Here is a 23129-nt window from a genome sequence, read left to right on the forward strand (position 1 = left end):
TAGAAGAGAGCTCAGGTATGATAAAAAGATAATCTCTAATGACCTGCTTTCGTTGTCACTTCTGTGGCTCTTTGGAGAGATACACAGTGCTCTGCTCTGCCTGATAATGTAAATGCTTCACTCTCTGTATAAAGAATAGGTCACATCTTAAATAGGACAGCTGATACAGCTCCGGTTTATATTAGATAGCAATGGTCAAAGCAGCTCATACAGATCAAACATGAATTCACAGCTGGGGTTACAAGAGGTTTTGTAAGCAGTCACCAAACCTGGTGCAGCAGCTCCTAAGTGAGTTTAAAGGGTCCCAGCTGGATGCAGTCGTTACAAGTCCATTCCTATAGCTGATTAGAAAAACCACACAAAGCAAATGAGGTCCAAATGAGTTTACAATTTCAAACCTCATATTTGAAGTACTCCATTGCTAGAATGCACATACATAAAAGATCATTGAAAGCTCTAGAATGGAGACCAGGACAGTTTGCCTTTTCTGCCACAACCTTCTAATACACAGCAGAAAATGCCGCTGCAGCTGAGAGAGCTTTCTGAGCAGTCTCTCTAGGTACTCACATGACCCCGAGGACATCCCTGGCCTCTTCACAAGCCCTGTGATGTTTTGCTTGAAGCGTAAAGTCCATTTTTTGACCTTACCCATTTGCTTCAGGACAAATACACAGCAGTCCCAGTGTGTACCCAAACCCTCTTTGTTTCCCTTCTGTGGTCTGAAACAAACTCCCTGACACAAACACAGACAAACTGAGGTAAAAAAGGAACAACAGCCTGGCTAATGTAGCAAATGTGTAGGCAAGTATAACAAAATCTGTGAGGGACGCTGAAGATGTTTGCGTTCAAGTTAGTTAGAAGGTGCCAGGCATGTGATACAGAAGACGCATCCATGAACTTGCCATTTGACACGCACATTCTGTATTTGCATTCCAGCATGTGCTGCTAATTTGTGAGCAGACCATACATCTCATGTATGGATTCCACCCAGGCAACAAACAATTTTGTGGGGTTTATGTTACATTTTGAGTCAGCTGACATGAACTAATGACTTAGTTTCTATTTTTAACTAATAGGATCAATTATATCTCCCTTTCTGCATAGCTTCAAGCAGCAACTGTCTTATTAGATACATGCAAATATTGGATCAACAAGTTATCTGATGGCTAAGGCAACGATCACGTGATTCTTATTGTTGGATCAGTGAATGCCCAGATTATCAAGCAATACAATTTGATGCAAACCACCACCACATCCCTGTCTACTTAGATGGGAAATAAAATTCAATACTTTTTTGGGTGTCTGCATTTGACCTAGCTACAAAAAAGCTGATATCCAGTCTAACATGAAGCCAGAGAGGCTCAAATAGCTCAAATATCCTGATTTGGCAATCAAGTCTCACATTATATTACCCTGCCAAATTCACTTGAACAAGTAAAGCGAGTACCAGTGCTTTGCATCATGTGGCCACCACACTTTGCATCTAACACTAAGGACCTCAGAACTGTATTTGTATTGTATAATTGTATAATTTATATTGTGTCATTTATATTATATAATTGTAAACTTGTATTATTGCAAGTTTAATATGTTATATTCAAATGCCTGAATGACTGAATAGCCCATAAGAATCCAGCACAGCCACATGAATTAACAGGACACTGAAAAAGTACAGATTACTTTGCTGAAGGTTTCCTAGCAATCACAAGTAAAGCAGTTAGTTAGGTGGAGTTTGCATAAGCAGATGATATATAAGAGAGTATCCTGAACAATTCAGACATATATCTGCAGCACATTTGTGTAGTCTTGGCAAGGCAGGGTTTCTTATTTTAGATTTGAGCAGTACCTTTTTCTGCCTCTTCTGGAGAGATGAAGAATTCATTTTAAATTCTGATTATTAAGGGTGGAGGAGGAAGTTCCAAGAATGCCAGAAGGGATAACAATAACCCTTCCATAAGCAGAAATGTACACAAAATTTTTCAGAGGAGTCAACAACATCCACATACAGAGCCCTATCTAATTTTAATGCACAAACAGCAATAGCTGGGCGCCATGACCTCAGCTTAGATCTCTGGCCCTGCTTCCCAGGCAAGCTTCAGATTGGCCCTGAGACCCTAGTTCACATTTAACTGTACATTAACGCACTTGGGAAATATTTGATGACATACCAGGCTAAGCAAACATAGATTAGGTATTTGGTTACATGATTACTTGCTGTTATTTTTTCAGAACCCTGCCTGCCAACATACACATGAACAGGAAATGTTTAATGAGGTTACAAGCAACCAAAACCAACCATATTATAAGAAATGTCCAACCAACACAGAAATAGGCCATCCAGGCTCCCCTTAGCAGGACCAGTGCAAACCTCATCTTGACTTCACACTCACTTCAAGGAGCACTGTGCTTGTCATAGTCACTGAAGTGATAGGCAAGTTAAATAGTTGCCTTTCTTGTTGCTGCACATATCTAATAAACACTTATTACATCAATCTGGCAATTTTATTCTGAGGTTAGAAAACTCGATTTACTTAAACCCTGGTGCTGTTTTCTAATTAAGCATATAATGGACAGCACAGATTGCAGACTCTGCAAATGAAGTCAAAGAGACAGAAAGCACATACTTTGAGCAACTGTGACCTCCCCTTCCCAACCCTACCTTGGCTTACTCTCATGCTGTATCTTTTTCTTAACCTTTCTGGTGCAGGATAAGACTAACTGCATATCTGTTCCACCTTTAGCAGTGTATGGTCTGATGCCCACTGGCAGCATTAGTTGTTATTATAACACACCTCAGATGTGCACGTAAGTTCCTGCTGCTTGAGATGACTAAAGAAAAGCAGGGCTAAAAGAAAAGCTCATAAAAGAGCTCTTGCACTTTGCAACCTTTGCTAGATAAGTTTTACTCAAGCATTAAGTAAATGTGCTTTGCCCCGAGTTTAAAGAAGATGTAAGTGGGGTGAAGGTGGCAACAAATTCTGCTGATCCCCAAGAAAGCTTTAGTTACCCAGTGTGCCCTGACAGCTCACTAAAGAGTGACTCTGTTCCCCAAGTTAATACATTGGGTTTAATCTAGTAGGATAAATAACCTGTCAGTTAGGTTATCTAAAGAAAAAACAGCATCTCCCTTACTCAGTCTGCTCAGCCAGCAGAAAGGAGTGGCTGAGGTTACTAAAAAGGCACTACTATAACCTTGCACCTCATCACAAGGTCCTTTTTGCTGGGGAAAGGAGCACAGAAATCCATGGCAGCCTAGCAACTGGTCAGCACAGCGACAAGAGCCACTGACCTTTTAGAACATGGCATGCAGCCAGCAAAGCACTCGCTGCCCCCTCCACCTGCCCCTCCTTCTACCGTAAAGATTTTCTTCTTTAAACAAATTGATTTAATAATGATATCACAACAGTGTGAAGATGTAAAACTTTTGTGTGATGAAGGACAGAGGAACAGCAGGTACAGTCCTGCTGGCCTGCCTGGAAGGTTGCTTTTGTCCTCCCTTGTTCAGCTTCTCCATTTACAGCACTGACGTACCTGGGCAGCTCGAGATATGCCACCTCACCTGCCAAACAGCTTGGATGCACCATTTGTAGAAGGATATGGCTTCGGATAGAAGGCGAGACATTTGAACAGGTTTCCCAGAGAAGTTGTGGATGCCCCGTTCCTGACAGTGTTAAAGGCCAGGTTGAACAGGGCTCTGAGGAACCTGGTCTAGTGGAAGGTGTCCCTGCCCATGGCAAGGAGATCGGAACTGAATGATCTTTAAGGTCCCTTCCAATCCAAACCACCCTATGATTTCATGATAGAACCACCGGCACAAGGTCACGTTTTTTCCACAGCTGCCTCATGGCAGAAGCACTCATCCCCCAGACCATACTGTGAGTTTCACCCTGCTGCTTTCTGCTTCTTTGCACTATTCTGGCTACACAAAATTAAAATGCCTTTGCAATTTCTATCAGAACTGAGAGGAAGTATTTTGTGCAGTTTATCCCAAAGAAGCTGGCCTAAATATGTATACCAGCATAAATAAGCACAGAATCCAATACTTACTTTTACTTGTTTAATAATACAGAGATGCACATGAGAAAAGAATGACGAGCCTTGCCAAGAATTTTCTTTCAGTGCAAGATACAAACATAAACATAAACCGTACATACCATTTGCTACCTTCACAGAGGTGCTGGGTTGGGCGAGGCCTGAGAAATCTGTGACAGTCTCTGTGTCCAAAATGTCAGAACACACTCCCAAGGACAGGTTCATCCGCATCAGTGAATTTAAACTCTATTTTTCTTGTGAACAACAACACACACAGCTTTCCCAGTCACTTTGAGAACAACTCTGTATACGAATTTTACAAAGAACAAGACTAAAGCAGTTTAAGCTTTGCTGAAGAAAATTTGTTACTGCTTAGAGTGAAAGGTAATGGAATTGCATATATTTAGTACATTTACCCTATGCACCTAACTCTAGTGCAGTTTTAATATTTTCCCGTATTTACCCAATTCACATAGCTCTAAGGATGGTTCTTTCTTACTTTTCTTGTTCTTAAGATTGTACCAAGCGTATCTGTAGGCATTTGCTACAGTCATGTTAACCTCCTGCTTGTGTTCCCTTTTCCGTGACTGCTGCACCTTCAATAAAGAGAAAACCAGCCATGAATAAAGAACACAAAGAACGAGTACCAGAGGATAGAAGAGAAAGAGAGAAAGAAAAAATATGAAGTATTGTATGTCCTATGTGATAGTGGATGTGTGTAAGATTAAATATTTTACAGGTTTTGAAAGAGTTAATTTCTTTTGCATGTCTTGAAGGATCAAGGATAACCACATCTGACCACAGATCGCTGTCCTCCCTGGAGTCTTAACTAGCCCCTTAACTCATTCCCTACAGGCCATCAAATACAGTAGAGCATACGTAAATGGGGCACAGTACTTGATATGAGCACAGAAGATGCTGAAAGCTGCAGAAGCTTCTATCAACTGGATTATTAGGAAATGGCACTTTTTCAGCCTCCTTTTGCTTCTCCCTGCTCCCACCACACCAATTGCCATCTAGGTACTGCAGTGAGCAGTCTGGCAAGACAGCTAAACTCCAAGTTGTTCTTAAATACGCAGAAACTAGACTCTCTAATTCTGTACAGCTCTTGTGATTCAAAGGCCATTTCTAATTTATTTCCTTCAATGCAGAGCTGTCTCATTCTGCAGACTGGGTTAGCTGTTTAACTGAAAAAGAACAGCTTGGTTTGATTTCAGCAGAAGTATCAAGAATTGTATCATAATGACTTTGACTTGCTTAAAAACAACCCAAGAGATCCTTTCCAATATTTTGTTCCCAAATAAAAACAACTCCACTGAGCATCTTAAAGCTGCTACTCTATATTCTTAGCTCTCTTCTCTGCTTAAAGATGTCTCTGTCTAGCCTCTAGATAAAACCAAAGCTTTTCTAAAAAGACTGGCAGATGGGTCCACACAAATTTCCCTTGTGCAAGCCAATAATCTTGAGGATTATGTGTACCTATATAAGAAGGGTACATTCAGCTTCTCAAACTTCTACAAATTCAGTAGCTCTCCAGCCCTGTTACAAATGGTTAGCAACAAGAACCACTTACCTGGAAGTCCATTTAGGAAACTGTACCAGAACCAAAGTAAAAAAAATTAAAAATCCCAAACAAACAACCCCCTCCTTGGCTTTTAATTGCTGTCACAGCACTAACACAGGAATCACGTTACAACAGATTGTAATAACTTTTTCCATTTCTTAATCTATAGTATACCTGCATAAATCTGGATGGCTTACTCAGCAAATCGTTAACCTCTTTTACACTTTTAAGGAGGGGCTTACCCTATGATACCAAATAAGAGAAACATTAATGACCAATTTGTATTCATGCAGTATTCTGGGGCTTCTAATCAGAGGATGGATGTCACAGTGCTAGGCATCATATAAATATCTAATAAAACTTGCCTGCCAGCCAAAACATATCAAGATAGAGAAGACGAATCATATAAGAACCCATCTTATTGATTCTCATCACTATGCTGAGCAGAAAATGTTCATGTGCTTCAGTTTATGTGTATGAGGGAAGGAGATGGCTGCTGAAGAGGATGGACTGAACAGAGCATAGATGGGGGAACAGGAGAAGCGGCATGGAAACCAAGGGATGTTAAACAGCTAGCAGAGAAGAGGGCTGCCAGAGAGGGGCATAGGTGAGTGGGTGGTGCAAAAGAGGGGCAGGAGTTGAGGAAACTCCTTTTAACTCAAGAGAGAAAATATTCAGAGAAGAAACATGAAAAAGATGGTTAAAAGTAAAGGCTGTGGAACAGCACAACATCCATTAGTCACTCCTCTATCAAGAAGCACGTTACTGGGAAAGGAAGAGCAGCACTCTTATGGCCTCCCACAATGATCACTTTGCAACGCTGGCTCCTTAATTTGTCAAATTTGCCAGAAACTGCTAAAGCAAATGGCATGGACAGAGCCCTAGTAGAAATAGTTACTATCTGCTGAGTCGGTACCACTCAGATAAGAAGTGTAATGTGAACTTCCTTTTTCTCTGGAAACCACTCTATGGGTCTACCAGAAGACTAATGGTCTGGCAGAAGGAGTCTACAAGATACAACGGAAACTCTTTGACCCTTTAACATAGTTTCTGGCTAGGTTAGTCCTTGAATAATCCAGGTTAATTATAGCAGGTAAAACAATACAAAGGAATAGTTTTGTAGGAAAACCCCTTTGCACAGAAAGTTTGACTTCAGCCTACCTAAGGCCGCCTGGAAACATGCATTTTTGATCCACATTGTGAAAGGTTTTTTAACTAGCAAGCACAGTGCTCACCATTTCACCTTTCACTGTGATGAAAACAACAGAGGGCTCAACTGCTTTCCTTGAGTCCACAGCTATTACCGAAATCTGAGCTGAGCCCATCAGCATGCACAGCTTCAGCAAGGTTATGGTCCAGTATGTTCCATCAAACATGTATTTTCTCCCTGAAAGAAAAACACTAAGTATTACCTAACTGACAGCCAATAGCTGTGCTGCTGTGAGTGGGACATGGTACCATCTCTGTCTCCATTTTAATAAGGGTCTTCTGCCTTCTTGCAAGTAAGTGAGAATAGCCAAAAACTGTTACAAAAAGTATCAGGAAACCTTTTGACGAGGAAAGGATCTGCCTCTGCTGTCCAATAGCTGCAGTCATACACAAGATTTCTAAAACAATGCTTGGGAATTGCTGCTGTTGAGAGGTTGCTGATGACATATCAGTGTGTACTGAGAGCATGAGATAGTTTCACAACTGCCTGATGCTTATTGTTTTTCTAATATCTCTATGTTTTTAAGTATTTCTACATTTTTCCTAATATTTCTAATATTTCTTTCTAATAAGTGTTTTTACACATGATGGCATAACTGTACACATAGTTATTTTTATCACGCTGTAAGCAACAGTTGTGGAAGGGTTTTTTTTGTTTGTTTACAGAGATACCTGTATGCTTAATAAATGACATTTATCTCTTACTTTTGAAATATATGACAAATCAGTAATGATGACTAAACAATTTGGCAAGCAATTCTCATTTATAGCTAAACGTAAGTATGTGATAGTCCAATCATTTTCTGATCATCAGGCACTTATTAATATCACATTATATCCTTACAGAAATGCTAACATACAACCATAATTGTCTGGAAATGCTGAAAGAGATTTTATTCAAAGTGCTCTTCAGCCAACACTACATCTGGTATATTAATTTTCCATCTTCAGGAAAATCTTGCCCTGAGAAAGAATACCACTGCAAAACTACTGTGGAACATGTGGGAACAGGACATTTTTTCTCAGACCACTATGCAGTCAGCCTGTGGAAATCACTGTTCTTCCCTTCTTTTACAGATTCTGCACCCCAGATTCTTCTTTGGTGATAAGGATCCAAAAATCAACCTCTCATAGGTTGGCTGTAGATGACGTGGCAAAGGAGTTACCAAGAAGATGCTTTCCTGATCCCTCCAGAGAAAATCAGGATGTTATCAGGCACCCCCAGAGGTCTCAGGCACCAACAGTGCAGCTGTACCTAGATAAAATTCAGGGTCTGAATACTATGGAGACACATCTTCCTGCAAACACCTGGAAGTACCACCCAAAAGCTGTGGTTGCTGCCAGCTTTTATACCCTGTCTCTGAGAAGAAATCAATGTAGATGGACACCACTTCCAGCACACATCCCTGGTGTGGGTCACAGCCTGGGGAAGTGCTGACAACTGTTCTGTGGTGTCCTGGGAGAGCTGCCACCCACCCCTCTGCCACCCCAATCCCTGGCAGAGGGGAAGCCAAGCAAGCAGGAGGCAGGACCATGGGAAACTATAGTATGCCCTCACCTAGAAGTCTCAGTGATGTACTTACAGAAAATGTACTTGCACTTTGAACTCTTTCACAGTTGTCATCTTTTCAGCCCTTCCATTTATGGAAGGGCCTTATTCATGTTATGCAAACCTAATTTGTTTTATAATGTCCTTTAGGTTCCTGGTTGAGTTTTAGTAAAATAAGGAACTGCATTTAAACAAAGATATTTTTTTCCCCTGTTTTTGAACTGTTCAGAGCCTCAATAGCAAAGCACTAAATAGCATTGTCAGGTTTTTAACAATTCACATGGAAAAATATTTTTCACTAATAATTTTCAAGATGTGAATCTTAGACAAGGAAAAGAAATTACTCTTTTAGAAATAAATCATCTTACAGAACAAGCTATCCAGAAGATTGTCTCTATTTATCAGATGTTCTAGGGCTGCTGTTACTGTCAATTCATCATCTTCACCTTCAATATGCAAGATTTGTTTGCAAAAACTAATAAGGCATGAAAAGGCAAGGCAGGTTATTTCCTTTTGTTCACACAAGCTTATGTTCTGAAACAAACCTATTAGGACACTTAATGCCAAACGTGCTCTTCTAATGGACAATTTGCACCGTATAATAGCAAATTGTCACCATGAGCATTATTTTTCTTGGGAGGTTTTTGGCTGAAAGCTTGAACTCTAAAATTTAGATAGCCCTGCCATAATATCAAAGCCACTATTCATTTTTCTTTTAATAATGATACGATATAATCATTGTATATACAATGGTACACTAATATAATCTCCAGCAGGAATGGAAGTCTCTAAATGCTGAAAAGACAACAGTTTAAGACAAAAAAATCCATCTGCTGTTTGCTGAAACAGGCTTCCAACAGCAAGTACTAATGAATGTCGCTTTAGAGGGCTAGGTATTTCTGAGGAGTCATTACTCAGATCACATTTAATCCATTAAAAAAAAGCATAATATAATATACTGTATATATTTTATATGTATTATAAATAAATAATATAGTTGTAGCCACATACCAGTGAATACATGGAAGTGAGTACAGGAAGGCTTATATGTGTATCACTGCACACAAACTTCAGAAAATGACAGGGAAGCTACTAAGCTTCCCTGGAAAGAAACACCAAATACTAAAATGAAAGACAAGGAAATAGATGGAGGCCAAGAGGAAAGCCTCTTAGCATGCCGTAAAAAAAAAATGGCAATGGATCTCTGACCAGGAAAAACATATTTGACAGCATGCATATTGTGAAAGCATGCATCTACTCACAAGTAACAGTTTATCTTAGTGAAATCACACACTGAACGTTAACCAAACAACACGTCTTGGGCAGATCAGCACATTCTTCATGCTCAGCCTTCCATTCAGCCTCACCAAGCCATCCATATTCCAACTAGATCCTTGCTTAACAGCTTAGTTTAGCTTTAAGGGAATCTTTAAAGCTTTGAGAAAAGTGCCTCAAGTTCCCTCTACTGAGTGAACACTGGTGCAGCTGCTTGATTACATCATTTGTAGGAGTGATCAGCAGGAACTTTCCATGCTACTTAAGGGTGTACTTCTGCTAATTAGTATTGCAGCCCAGAAACACAGTTTCTCAATTTTTTTTTTTTTGTTAAAGAACATTTGTCTCTACAGAGAGAAATGGTGAGCGAAACACACACAAAAAAAATCTATCTGTCCTATTAAGTGTTGTTTTACTTTTGATCTCCAGATTTCTGGCTATTTTGATTCTTTAAAAGTTAATTTTCCATTTTCTCTGATGTTCCCATACAGCTCCTCAGCTTGTATCCTTTTGGCTCCATAGACACAGAACTGTCAGCAAACCGAATACTAAAGCGTTCAAACATGCCTATATTCACATTTAAGGAATAAAGGTGTAGCTGGAGAGAATGCTTAAAAAACTGCTGACCACAAGCAGCATGGAATTAACTTAACTCATAAAAAGCACAAGACCAAGGACTCTGCAGCAAAGGACCCAAGAGTGCCTCTGGCAGGAAAACTAAGGAGGACAGAAATTCCACAGGAGAGAGCTCGAGTTACATTAGGAGTATTAAGACAGTACATAGAAAAACAGGAAACCACTTTACCCAGATTCTATGTTTGTCTTTTCTCTTCAACAGCTACACTGAAAAGGCAGGTAGATAGACAGAGGAAAAGAGCTCATATGGAGCATCAAGAAAAAATGTTAGGGAGTCATCTCATTAAATGGTAGACAGCAATGATAAGAGAGCCCATAGAAAAGCGACATTTTAAAGGACTTGAAAAGAGAAAAAAGAGAGAAAGAGACTGATGCTATCTAAGAAAAACAACCCAGAAACCTATGTCATAAAAGACTTTATAAAACTGCTCCATCTCTTCTTCCTATTAAACCCAGTCTCAACTACAGCAGCTGAGAGCAGGAGAGCATTTACAACCATGGAACCAGCCCAGTCTGCCAAATCTCCTGTAAAACATCCAAACCCTTCTATCGGCAAAGTCTCAAATGGAAACACTTCAGAAGCAATCCGTGCAGGCTCTGCTGCTTCATGTGATCCTACAGACCAACTGCAGGCCATTTATCACAGCATCTTGGACCACTGCATTAGAAAGTTTGTAACAACAAACACTGAAACAAATTCAGGAAAAGACTCTCTAAGTAAATACAGCTTTCAACTGGATACCATGCTTCCACAGGAGTTATGAGAAAGTTAAAAAAACAAAAAGTAGTCCTGGCTCCTCTATCTCAGCTTCCTTATTGCTGTTACTGGTTAAGTAGGCAACATGAAGAAATGCATTTGCCACCTGTTCAGGTTAGACAGTCATACAAGTATCATTTGGTCAAAGACTCACCACGTCAACTTGGGAAACAGAACAAGAGACTTTAAAGGAGGACTCAACAGTCACCCTTTTATCCTGTTATTCCAGCCCACTGTTCCTTAACTAGATCCCATTATCAATAATCCTTTTAGTGAGATCAGTTTCACTTTAAACAGCTTATTTCATGGATGACAAAAGAAGCTAAAACAACTTGAGAAGGACCAGACAACAAAAAATATGCTTAAACCCAATGTTTATATCTTGATGCACTGAGGATGATATTCCTTAAAATCTTCTCTAGGTTAAATGAAGTTTTTTTCTGTGAAAAAGAACAGAACCTAGTTGTTTGTTTTTTTTTTCAAGAACATCTTCTATTTACGATGGAATTCACTCTCTCTAAGGAATAAACTATCTCTGTTATGACTGTAGTATTTAAATTTCATCTGCTGAATCACCTGAAAGAGCAACCTGGAGTATCCTAAAGAGCAGTTGCTACAGCGAACTGCTAGTTCACCCACAAGCTCATCAAGACCCTAGTAACAAAAGGATAATCTTTTTTTTACAATCTTACTGATCTCACAACAAAGCTGATAAAGGAAAATTAAGGTCAAATAAAAGTCATACCTATTTCTCATCCAAGAGGTCTCTCACTGAGCTAAGCTTCCATTTCTGGTTAAGTAACACCTGTGGATGTTGGCTGCCTTAAAAACACCTGAAAGATGTTGCCAGCAATGTCTGCCTATGAAGCTTCCTGTATACAGCTCTGTTCGATGCTCTAATCCTGCACTGTTTTTCCTCTTGAGCAGGCATTTCACATCAGGGCAGGTTGCATTTGATGCACTTGAAATTATTACAGACTTCCAAATCCACCTGAAAGGAAAAAAAAAAAAAAATCCCAACTCTCAACCAGTCCTCAAGCACAGATGATTTCCTTTTCCTCCTCCACAGCCCCCCTAAGACACACTCCACTTGTTTCATGCATTATCCTGCCTGTCACAACCTTCACACCCTCTGAGGTTTTTTCCATTTTTCCCACACTCAGTTGTTTAGTGCTTCTGTGCCAACTGCATAGTCCTTCCCTGACAGGAGGCACTGATACACTGAGAACACCATTTACATGCCTGCTATATTCTCTAGGAGCAATAAAACTAGCTCTTAATTTTCATGGCTTTGCCCAAGGAGCAGCTTCATGTATTGGGTTTCACAACTGTCTCCCAAGATTTAATTTCTCATTTGGATAAAAGTGAAAGAGTGAAGTTGTCTGATAAAGGAGTCCTGCAAAATACCTCGCCAATATGCCACAGGTACCTGTACAAGAGCTTTTACTTGAAGTAATTTGTTATCCCGTACTTCCTAGCAAACAAGCAGAGCTTGGAAACTCTTGACAAATGCCATTTTACCATCAGCCATGTGTGGGCTGTTTCTACGTAGCATGCACCATAAGCAAAAGGCAGAATTATGTCATGTGGGTTGTAAATCCACAGAGATTACTCTCCACTCCATGAACTTCATTAAGAATAAACTACCTGTGTGGGATAATTTACTCTTTCCAACTTGCTACTCCATCAAGCTAAATTAAATGGACATTGATAAAATGAATTCTGTCCACAAACGAGGAGATGAAACACTGGTTCACGCTGTCTTGCTCTACTGCCCTACATACTCTGCATCTGGATCCCTAAGCAAACCAAAATGGTAACTGTTCAAAGGTTGGGTACCAATGAGCTAAAAAACAGGGTGTAGAAATAACAGTGTTTGCTTCTGTAGGAAGCCAGCTCTGGCTGGGATGCACAGAGATGTCTCTGCTACAAAGCTTTTCTTTTTTTTTTTTCCCCAATTTGAATTGCAGTCACATGTCATTCTGCAAAAATGAAAATTAAATTTGACCAATTTAATTGTTCTTCAATTACATCCTGTTTTGACCGCTGATATTTTCACATATTTAGGGTGGAAGTCAGGTCCCTCAATACATAATGACGAAAATTGCTTATTTTTACTCAGAGTTTGAGGACCCTTTGTGATCAGCTGTGCTGCTGCATTCAGCACGTTCTTCATCCAATGCAAATTTCTCTGTTGTCATCAAGTTCTATTTTATAGCAGCTGCATTTCCCAAATTAAATATTTGGACCACTTTAATACAAAATATCAGCTGCACAGAGCAAGAGTCTGAATTGTTTGAGATAAGGAAACAGAAAATATTAAACAGAAAATGTTAATTCTATACTTAATAATGAAAAGCCTTTATACAAAAAGCCCCAGATGCTACTGGAGCACAGCACTAGCATCACTCAAGTGGAGAAACTACCTGGTCTTTGTAGTAACTCAGTCCCTTCACAAGAAGAAGTGCTACTTCTCTCAGCTGGTTCTTCTTGCTCTGCCTGGTTTCCATTCCCATATTCTCTGTATCCACACAAAGACTCTTTTCAGCCCCTTCAAAAAACACACTTTTGCTGGCTACTGCTAGTATCATGCTATAGCTGTCCCAAGGACCATCCAGATGAATTAAATAAACTCTGTGACAGAAGTTTAGCAAAAGAGAGAAAAAGGGACTCAACAGGCAGAGAGCACTTTATGAAGCAGCTTCCCAAATGCCTATTGCTTTTAGCCAAAACAAGTAGTATTGGCTTGTTAGATTAAGCAGGTTAGACAGATAGTATAATTTTCAAGCTTTTATGGAAGGAAGTGTAGTCTAAGGGGATATTGGCATGAAAGCAGCATGGCCAACAGATACAGCCAGTAGGGAGAGAACTCTCTAGGAACATACTGCAGCACAGGACATGATCACAGTGAAAAAAAGTGGGCAGCAGTTCATTATACAAACTGATACAAGCTCATCTGGAAGGCTGCAGTGCTTAAAAAAAAGAGTTTGAACTACCGGAAATGAGGGGAGTTTTCTATAAAAACATGAAATGCTGCTTCTAATGAGAAGTGTAGCAACATCTGCACATTCAAACAGGAATATTACATCAAATCGATTCCTTAAGTGCCAACTCAGAACGCTAGATTATAAACTCAAAAGTTAGCCCATAGGATGAAAAAGGCAGCCCCTGTGCTCTCACTAAGTTCAGTGCTGCAATCCATTTTAAAATCTCCTATGGGTATTTATTGAGCAGCGACGCTGAGCAGTGCCTCAAAGCTGAGTGTGGTGCCCCTGGCCCAGGAAATTTCAACCTCAACAACTGAGAGACCAGGTGCAGTATTTCAGTGACAAAGGTGAAGCTGGCACATGCTTGTGGAACCATCTCTGATTTTGACCCTTCTTATTTCAGCTCTTCTTTTCCCTGTTCTTTTAGTGGCTTTTACAGGAAATAAAGGTGATGAACTTGAAGGGCTGATTATAGGCACAATCAAAGGAGAGGAACAAATGCAAAGCCAAGAAATTACCAACCAAATACCCTGGTACCTTGGGGAAAGGATATGAGTAATGCATAAGATTTCATGTGAGATCACATAGTCCATTGCAGTACCAGCAAATGAAGACAGAGCAGGGAAGGACGACAAAGAAGCAGTGCACAGTCCTGTACTACTGGCTTCTCAACTCACACTAACCAGCTCCAAACACCCTGTAGAAAGAGCTTGATGTTGTCAAACATGACAACTTGATGAGGTGACTTCTAAAATGAACAGGAGGAGGAGGTATTTGCTTAGGTCAATGGACTAAATTAACAAGTTTTGTATGGTCTTCAAGGAGCTCTCAAAGCCAACAAAGTATTAGATGTGTGAATTGCAATGAACACTCTAAGACATGACTTACTAAGTTCTGTAACAGTGCCAAAACCACTGTGGCCAGCAGGAAAGCCATTTGAATCAGGAGAGACACTTTAAGAAACTCAACAGCACCACAGACTGAGAAACCCCTGGAGAGGCAGGGGAAAGATTCCACTTCCACATTCGCATTTCACATCTGAGAAATGTGAGTCATCACATCCACACTGGGATAGATCCAGAAATGCAGGAAGGAAGGAAGGGAGCTTTGAATTTTAAGAAAAAGTGAAAGCCAGGAGACTGTGTCCATCCTGAACAAAGGGAGGGAAAGTGGCCAGCACTGTCCCGCTGAGGACTGAGGATGAGGAGTTAAATTCCCAACTTCAAAATTCCTTTTAGGTCCTATTCAGAAAAAGGGATGCAGGAGTCTGGTGGTTGTTAGCTAAAACATCTTGGGTTTTGTACTCAAAACTTGCCTCTAGGATCTTGTGCAATGGCTGGGAAACACCTTTTATTTTTTAAATATCTGAAGACAGTGTTTTCTTCTTCTATTTGTCTCCTGTCTGGAACTTTATGACCAAGAACTGAAGTTTCTATTACCATCTTTTCATTTGCACTCTTACCTAATGCTTAAAAAGAATTCAAGAAGAGCTTCTAAACATGAGGTACACTGTTACCCCAGAAGAAATTGACTATAAATGGCGTGAGCACTGGAAAACCAAGACAGCTGAGGAATCCCAGAGGTCTGGTCACATCTTTTGGAAAGCTATGGATATCATTTTGATGGTATCACCAAGTGTCAAGACCAGAAGACACATTTCTCTCGACAGGCACAGGCCAGCTCTCATCTAGAAGAAGGAAAATTTACAATTCCCAGTCCCTCCTAGATTGCACAAGAAATAAAAGGGTGACAAATTACTTCTCCATAAATAACCTACCAGTCAGTTAAAATAACAATAATGTACACTGTAACTAAATACCCACATATGGCCTAGGGTTGCACATTACCATTATTTCTGGACACTGTTATGACAACTCTCTGGCAGCAACTAATGTACTTACCATTCAAAAAGCATTCAAGGACAATATTCCCCAGAAAGTGAACCGATTCTTGTGACAAGCAGAACAGTTAAAGAAAATAATATTTTATAGAAAAAGGAGCCCAGTTTCTCTCAGATGTATTAGTTTTAAATTAATTTTAACTCTATTCAATTAAATAGTATTACCCAACTTACACTTTCCATCAACTTGCAAACCTGTTTCCTGGTGCATTCAAGTATGGAGCTACATCCACAACATAGACCAGAAATATAACACATCTATAAAAGACATTTGCTTCATTCTTCTCTGTTATTTACTTAACACCCTGAAACAAGATCCCCACCAAAGCCCAGAAGATCATCTTACAATAAAACACCAGAAAAGGAGAGAAAAAAAGAGACCAGCAGTCCTTCAGTGGAAAAAGGTAACATTGTCTAAAAGCAAATACTAGAGACCACTTCATTTACTGCCTTCTTGCTTCATTATCCCATCAAATGAAAGAAGCAGAAACCAATAAATGACACATAAAACAAACAACAACAAAAAGTGCTGCATCATTTAAGCCTCACAGAGAAACAGCAGTAAGATCCTGTTTTGTGGATAACCTGCAATTGTCCAACACTGAACTGCAACTGAGAGACCAACCATTCAGTGACTTTTGTATCATACGCAAAGTAACTGACAGAGTTTTACTAACAAAGACTAAACACATCCCAACTCACTAATGAGATACATTGCCTCATTCCTTCAAGCCAGTTCCATAATAATAATAATTATTATAACCTCCAAGCTGGTTCCACTGCCACAGGCTCTGGGGAAGAAGGCTGCCACAAATTGCTGGCTAATCTTACCACTGAATAAGTTATCTTGCTGCCAAAGTGATAATCTTCTGCCTCAGGGGCCTGCACAGCTTAAAATGCTTCTGAGACAGAAGTGATGGATTTTTGCCTTTACAGTGAAAGGAAAGATACTGTACATGCATCCTGGCTATACCCTGATCTGTACTACCATGGTGTCTATGCCCTCATTTGAGCAGGACGGCACTCAGCATCAATGTACCAAAACCAGATAATGCTTCTTCCAAAAGCAGAAGGATGAGAGACCTTAGCTCCAAAGATTTTGTACTCAGAAGGTCATAGCTTGCCCTGTGTGTCATTATCTCCAGCATCATACAACCCTAAGAGAGACAATGAGACAATCCAGAAAAAGGTAGTCTCCATCTGGGTATTTTCATTCAGAGCAGTTGAATTCATATATAGTCCTACTGGCAACAGCTCTTCCACTTACCACATCATAACAAGTACAAGAGCTAAGAGAGAAGAAAACAAAACTATCTTTGCAATCCAGTAGGCTGAAAAGAAAACACCTTCATTTTTAGTGAAGAAAAATTGAGTGATTAGCCTGGACGTCTTGTTTAGGCTTAAAGAATTGCACCTTTCCTAATTTCTCCATACGACAGGTGAGGAGTCAACCTCCTGCAGGGAAGTTGAAGTTTGCAGTTTTACTGCTCGCAGACCACATTGATATATGTCAATTAATACAGGCAACAATACAGCTCATGAAAGATGTACTTGGCTCTCATAAGGCTGCTGGCAAGAAGTCCTTTTCCTGTTTGAAAGGATAGATAAAATGAGTTTTCTTCTATATAATCTGCTTGACACTCTTAAGAAGATAATCCAAACTGCAGTTGTAGTGACCCACCACAGGACAAACAATAAAGGTAATATTGTTCTTAAATCTAATACAGTTTATTTTTCTTCTAACCTAAAAGTCTGGGATTTTTCTCTGTTGAATAAAGACTGTAATGGCAAGTAATTACTCCTTCAAGTTCTATGAACAAGAAAGGGTACCATCATTCTCTAAATATGCAGACATACTACACATGAATTTGTGTTCTGTAAGTGTTTTCTTGCTGGCTACAAAAGGATCATGACAGAGAAACAAGGTGTCTGAAGTAAGAATGAGAACAAGTCCTAAAGCAATGCACAAAAGCATCAGTGCTTTCCAGACTGAAAGAAGTGGTAGAGATTATAGAAAGTAAACACTCCACTGATTTTTCAGTTCCACTGTACCAATTAAAATGGTGCGACATGCCTGATCACTTCTGCCATTCAGAATTTAACAGTAGGTCTACATTACATTCAAAAGGATATGTAACATTATGTGTACATGTAAAAGCATAAATTGCATGCAGGTTCTCCAGGATTAGAAGCACCCTCTTAGAAGTGGTTTAATCTTCCCTTTTAGAACTTTAGGCATACACCTATGCAGCTGAATATAATCTGATTAATAAAACTCATGTGCTTACAGTGTCGAAACCTACTTCCCAGAAAAATGGTCTTTTGAATTGCCCACACTGCAAGACAGAATAGTCCAGGAAATGCATCCTGAAGTTACACAAACACATAGTTATATATCATGAAAGTAAAATCAGAATTACAACAGAAAGACATAATCAGATCGCTGTGTACGCAGCTAACTGCACGTGCACACAATTGCATTAAGGTATCTGAGCAGTCAGCTACGTTTTTAAAGTGACGGCCATAACCACATGTCATCTACTGCTGACCACAGTTAGATAAGCAATTACTTCTTTCAGCAGCAGCGATGCCAGCAGAAACAGCCCTTACCTCCTGCTCCCTGCTACACATTCCCTCCTCCCAGGCCACCTTCTCAACCCTAACACAGCAGCCACAGGTCAGGTAGATCAGAGTTAAAAGTAATCGATAACCAAAGAAGAAAAGGCACTTTTGAAACCGTGGCAGCTCCTCGATGCAGTCCACCACCAGCCCCACAAATGGTTGTACTAGTACAGCACAGAGGGTGGCAGGGGGCTGCTTACGCAAGCACGGTTCTCTAAGGAAACACATGCCAAATTTCTCCCTGAGGAAGCAATTGTGTTTGCACCAAAACATCTGAAAAATCTTCCCCCCTGTGTCCAGTCCGTAGGATTTTGGCCTGGGAATACAGATCCGGAAGGGATCCCTGGGGGTCTCCTAGGCACTGTCCTTGCTGTCACGGGCAAGAACCAACCCAGCGAATCCAATCAGATCTACTGCAGCGAGCCACTTGCTAGGTAAACAAAATACAGCTTGAAGCTGGCGTGAATGTGCAAGCTGGGGGAAAAGAAGGTTCCTGAGGTTCCCCCTTTTACACTTCAATTAAGTCAATTCTGATAAAGCTTTGTAAATCAAGTTGCACACTGTGCTAGGTTGTCCTTCACTGTCACTTTCCAGCTTGAGTTTAAGGCAAAAGTTAATGACTGAATTTCAAAGGCATTAGCCTGGAAAGCCCTGAGGGTAGCCCAGAGAAACCTTCTATTAAAGTTCAGCTTCTGTTACATTGTTGCAAACTATAAAAAAAGTAAAAATTAAACACAGTGTAACTGAAAAAAAACAAGAAACACATAATGAGTTACATATATACAAGAAAATAAATGCGAAAAGACAGTAACTGCTAATGCTTTGAGGTAACAGCTCTAACTGAGGCATAACAGAACCACTCTGAGCAAAATGCAATCCTGTTTCACTTCATTAAGTTTCATGTTATCCTCCAATTTCCCAGTGCTAACAGAAACGTTTCCTCTTTGCCACTGCAGGAGAGGACTTGCAACAACAGAGGGACTCGGCTACCCCAACCAGCCTGTTAACCTAATGAAATCAATCCAGTCAAAAGGCCACCACACAAACCCAAATTCATCCCAAATACCTATTTAACGACTTATCCCTAGACATATTAAGCAGAACAAGTCAATAAAAGAGTGGCAAGTTATCAGAATGTTTTAAATAAGGGTATTACTTATTGTACCTTTTGGCATATTTTTTTCCACTGAACAGTTTCTTGACCTTGCTTAGCCTGTCTGTGAACACAGAATTTCCTGTAAGACATATGCCTACAACATCACCTGGCTTAAGTATATCATTGCACATCAGGTTAAAATCCTGCAATGGGTCCTGGAAATGAATTGTTAAATTCAGATCAATCACCGCAATTCGCCACTTTCACAGCCAGCTCTGTCTGCAGAGCGCCACGGACCAGCTCTCCCAGCCCATCACTAAGCAGTCGGCACCTCAGTCTTCCGTGCAATTTTGGGGGCCACTTCCACATGTGAATGAGCCTAGGTGACAGCCAGGAGGGCCTGTACGCACATGGAGGTGGCACACACAGCAAAGCCTTGCTCTGCACCTCCAACAGCCGCCGGGCTCTGAACAGGTAATATTTCTCCTTATACAACAGAGAAAAACGTAATCAAGTTTTCTTCATACTATCTAGGAACTTGAAATGCTGTTTATTCTTTCACTGACTAGCGTTCTACCTAACCAACATCTTACACATCTGTGTGCACATATATACCGTTTCTTAATATAATGATGGGGGTTACGTTTATTTTTCATTTATTTATTAACGTTTCTGCTCCACGGTTTGTTCTTATGCCCCGTGGTGCCTCAGGGCACCAACGCTACCCAACCGAACCCCCTCCGGGTCGCTGCGCACCGCCGCCGGAGAGCACCGCGCTGCCCGTCCCGCTCCGCGCCCCGGCCCCCAGCGATGCCCCCCCAGCCCCATCGCTCCCCCCGAGCCCCGCGCAGCCCCTACCTGCAGGCGGCGGCCCCCGGCCCTCCCGGAGCCCCGGCGGCGGCGGAACGCGAGGAGCGCGGCCCCCCGGGGAGGTGTCTGCCGGGGGCGCGGGGCGGGGGCCGAGGCAGAGCCCGCCCCGAGCAGGACTTCACCCGGCGGAGCCCCCAGCTCCCGGCGGGGAGGCGGCTCGGGTTCTTCGCCTCCCGGCCCCCCTTCGCCGCCCTCATCCTGCTCCCGCTGCCTCCCCGGCGGGCTCACCATGGCTTCGGCTCCGGCAGGTTGTCAGCAGAGGGACCAGGTATCTTCACCAACACGAAAAGGGCGTCCTAACAGTGGCACAGGTACTTTCATCACATTGAGAGGGTTCCCCCCACCCCGCCCCCATCAAGGCAAAGCCTGTACTGGGAATTTCTGGATCAGTGCTCTCAGGCGTTTCAGAAGGTATTTTTAAACTGTTCCCAACTCAGGAAACACTGAGGAGTGGGAGTAACACCAAAACTTGTGCACACGGCTGGCCCTCTGTCACACACACCAGCCCTGCGTGCCCTACACACCATTAGAAGTCATGCTGCCATCGCTTGCTAGTCTAAATTTTCAACCTCAATTCAAAACCCCGGAGCAGGGGAAGGACTCACACAGATTTCAGCGGGCTTTGGACCCTAGACTTTTGGAACAAGTTTCAAATTCCAGCAGCCTTTTGTTTATCCAAAGAAGATAAACTAAGTGGCCTGCTGAATAGTGCATGGGTTTTCAGACAAGATCTGGAAAACAGCAGGTCTTTGCTCAGAAGGGACATTAAACATCCTGTGACACTTTCCATGAGAACAAATGAAACAAATCAGATCTTTTCTTACCCTTTCCAAACACTGTCGCCAGGCAAGGGCTGCTTGGTTCCTGTCTTTCACCCAGGACCTTGCTGCCTTTCAGTGCTGTTGTAAAGAGCAAGTGCAAAGCTCCCAGGAGTACAAAAGCAGCGGGTGGCAGGGAGGTGTTTGTGACACTGCTCTCCCAAGCTAAGTTCAAACCCCCTCAATATAAAAAAAATAGACACAATTTGGATAAGCATGGCAGCTCCAGGGTGGCTTATTGATTGGAAAAGACTCTCCTGACCAGGTGACAGCTACTGTACACAACAGTGGCATGAGGCAGCTGTAAGAGACTGGCCTGAAGTGTTTTACCTTATTTTTGCATGCTCTGGGATGAAGCTGCACACTGGGGAGCCCACATCACCTGCATACATCTTCCCCAGAGCAAGCACTCCCCTGCCTGCAGTGGCAGCTCACAGCAGCTGTAAAGGGGGTAGGTTTTCCCCACCAACTGCATGGGTAACAAAAACTTTTCATGAATGAGAAAAAAAATGTAGCTCTTATTTCTATTGAACCATAGATCTGTTTGGTTTGGAAGAGACCTTAAAAATAATCTAGTTGCACCCTCCCTGCCATAGGCAGGGACACCTTCCACTAGACCAGGCTGCTTAAATCCCATCCAACCTGGCCTTGAAGACTGTCAGGGATGGGGCAGCCACAGCTTCTCTGGGCAACCTGTGCTAGCGCCTCGCCACTCTCATTGCTAAGAATTTCTTCCTCATACTTTCTTGATGAGTTTTTGACTTTTTCCTCTTTTTACAGTTCTGTTACAATTTGGAAAGATTTCTAACCTTAGCTGGATTAAACTGTGCTTCATGTTGAAAGATTTTCCTTGCAAAAATACACTGCTAACACAATTGCAAGAGAGTTTATTTGTACTGTGTAGTGCTTCAAGGGTAATAGACAGCTCTGAATAAGATGGCCTGTGCATTAAGCTACCACTTAAGAGACTGGAGATCTCAGCATTGCAACAAACTTCCTCTGCAAATCTGGTTGGCGGCATCTCTATGACAACTCCCATCAGCAGTGGGAATCACAATGGTTATCTATGCAGGCTGCTGACATTTTGGTGCCAGGTAATGCTTTCTTCTCTGTGGTGTGGAAAGGATATTGTCAGAGCACCACAGAACCACATTGTGCATTGTACATACCAGCAATACACAGAGAGGCAGTAACATTGCTCATATGCTGTTGATCTAGCCACTGGCACCACAATGGCTTTAAAATACTTTCGTGCTATTTGATTTTTATATAAATTCATTTTAAGCACTGAAGCATCACAAAGTAGGTGTCACCAAAACAATATGCATGACTTCATTTGGCTCTCTAGACCAATGTTGTAACTGTAATAGAAATACAAGGGTTTGGTTTACATTCATGACAGGTTTCCTCTTGTTACTGCTAAAACAGATTTTCTCATGCAAGTTTCAACTGCTAATACCAGATAAATGGTCGCTGCACTGCTCCATCTAGCAGTTTGACAAGCAACATACTATTACTTACCTGTAATGATCTAATGACCTTAATCATAGAATAGTTAGGGTTGGAAAGAACATTAAGATCATCTAGTTCCAACCCCCTGCCATGGGCAGGGACACCTCACACTAAACCATTTCACCCAAGGCTCTGTCCAACCTGGCCTTGAACACTGCCAGGGACGGAGCATTCACAACCTCCCTGGGCAACCCATTCCAGTGCCTCACCACCCTTACAGTAAAGAATTCCTTCCAGGGCTGCAGGACTAAGCATGCTGCTCCTCTAGAACTGCTATAACCAAGATATGAAATGAATACATT

At 41.4% G+C, this 23129-nt stretch overlaps 1 protein-coding gene across 15 annotated transcripts in view; it reads right to left on the reverse strand.

Annotated features, from left to right (window-relative positions):
- SLC16A12 (solute carrier family 16 member 12) overlaps positions 1 to 20813 on the reverse strand; it is a 34271-nt gene extending 13458 nt beyond the window's left edge. For 2 of the 15 annotated variants that reach the window (XM_062606808.1, XM_062606796.1), the window contains exon 1: positions 20486 to 20813. In XM_062606808.1, the coding sequence (XP_062462792.1) occupies positions 20486 to 20694 (209 nt within the window). In that variant the 5' untranslated portion in view covers positions 20695 to 20813. The other 13 variants (XM_062606809.1, XM_062606797.1, XM_062606800.1 and 10 more) reach the window with 12 other exon arrangements.
- Between the last annotated feature and the right edge of the window lie 2316 nt (positions 20814 to 23129).

Source organism: Pezoporus occidentalis, unplaced genomic scaffold (assembly GCF_034315485.1).
Source record: "Pezoporus occidentalis ecotype Australia unplaced genomic scaffold, CSIRO_AGI_Poc_V1 ctg98, whole genome shotgun sequence".
In the NCBI taxonomy this organism is placed as follows: Eukaryota; Metazoa; Chordata; class Aves; order Psittaciformes; family Psittacidae; genus Pezoporus; species Pezoporus occidentalis.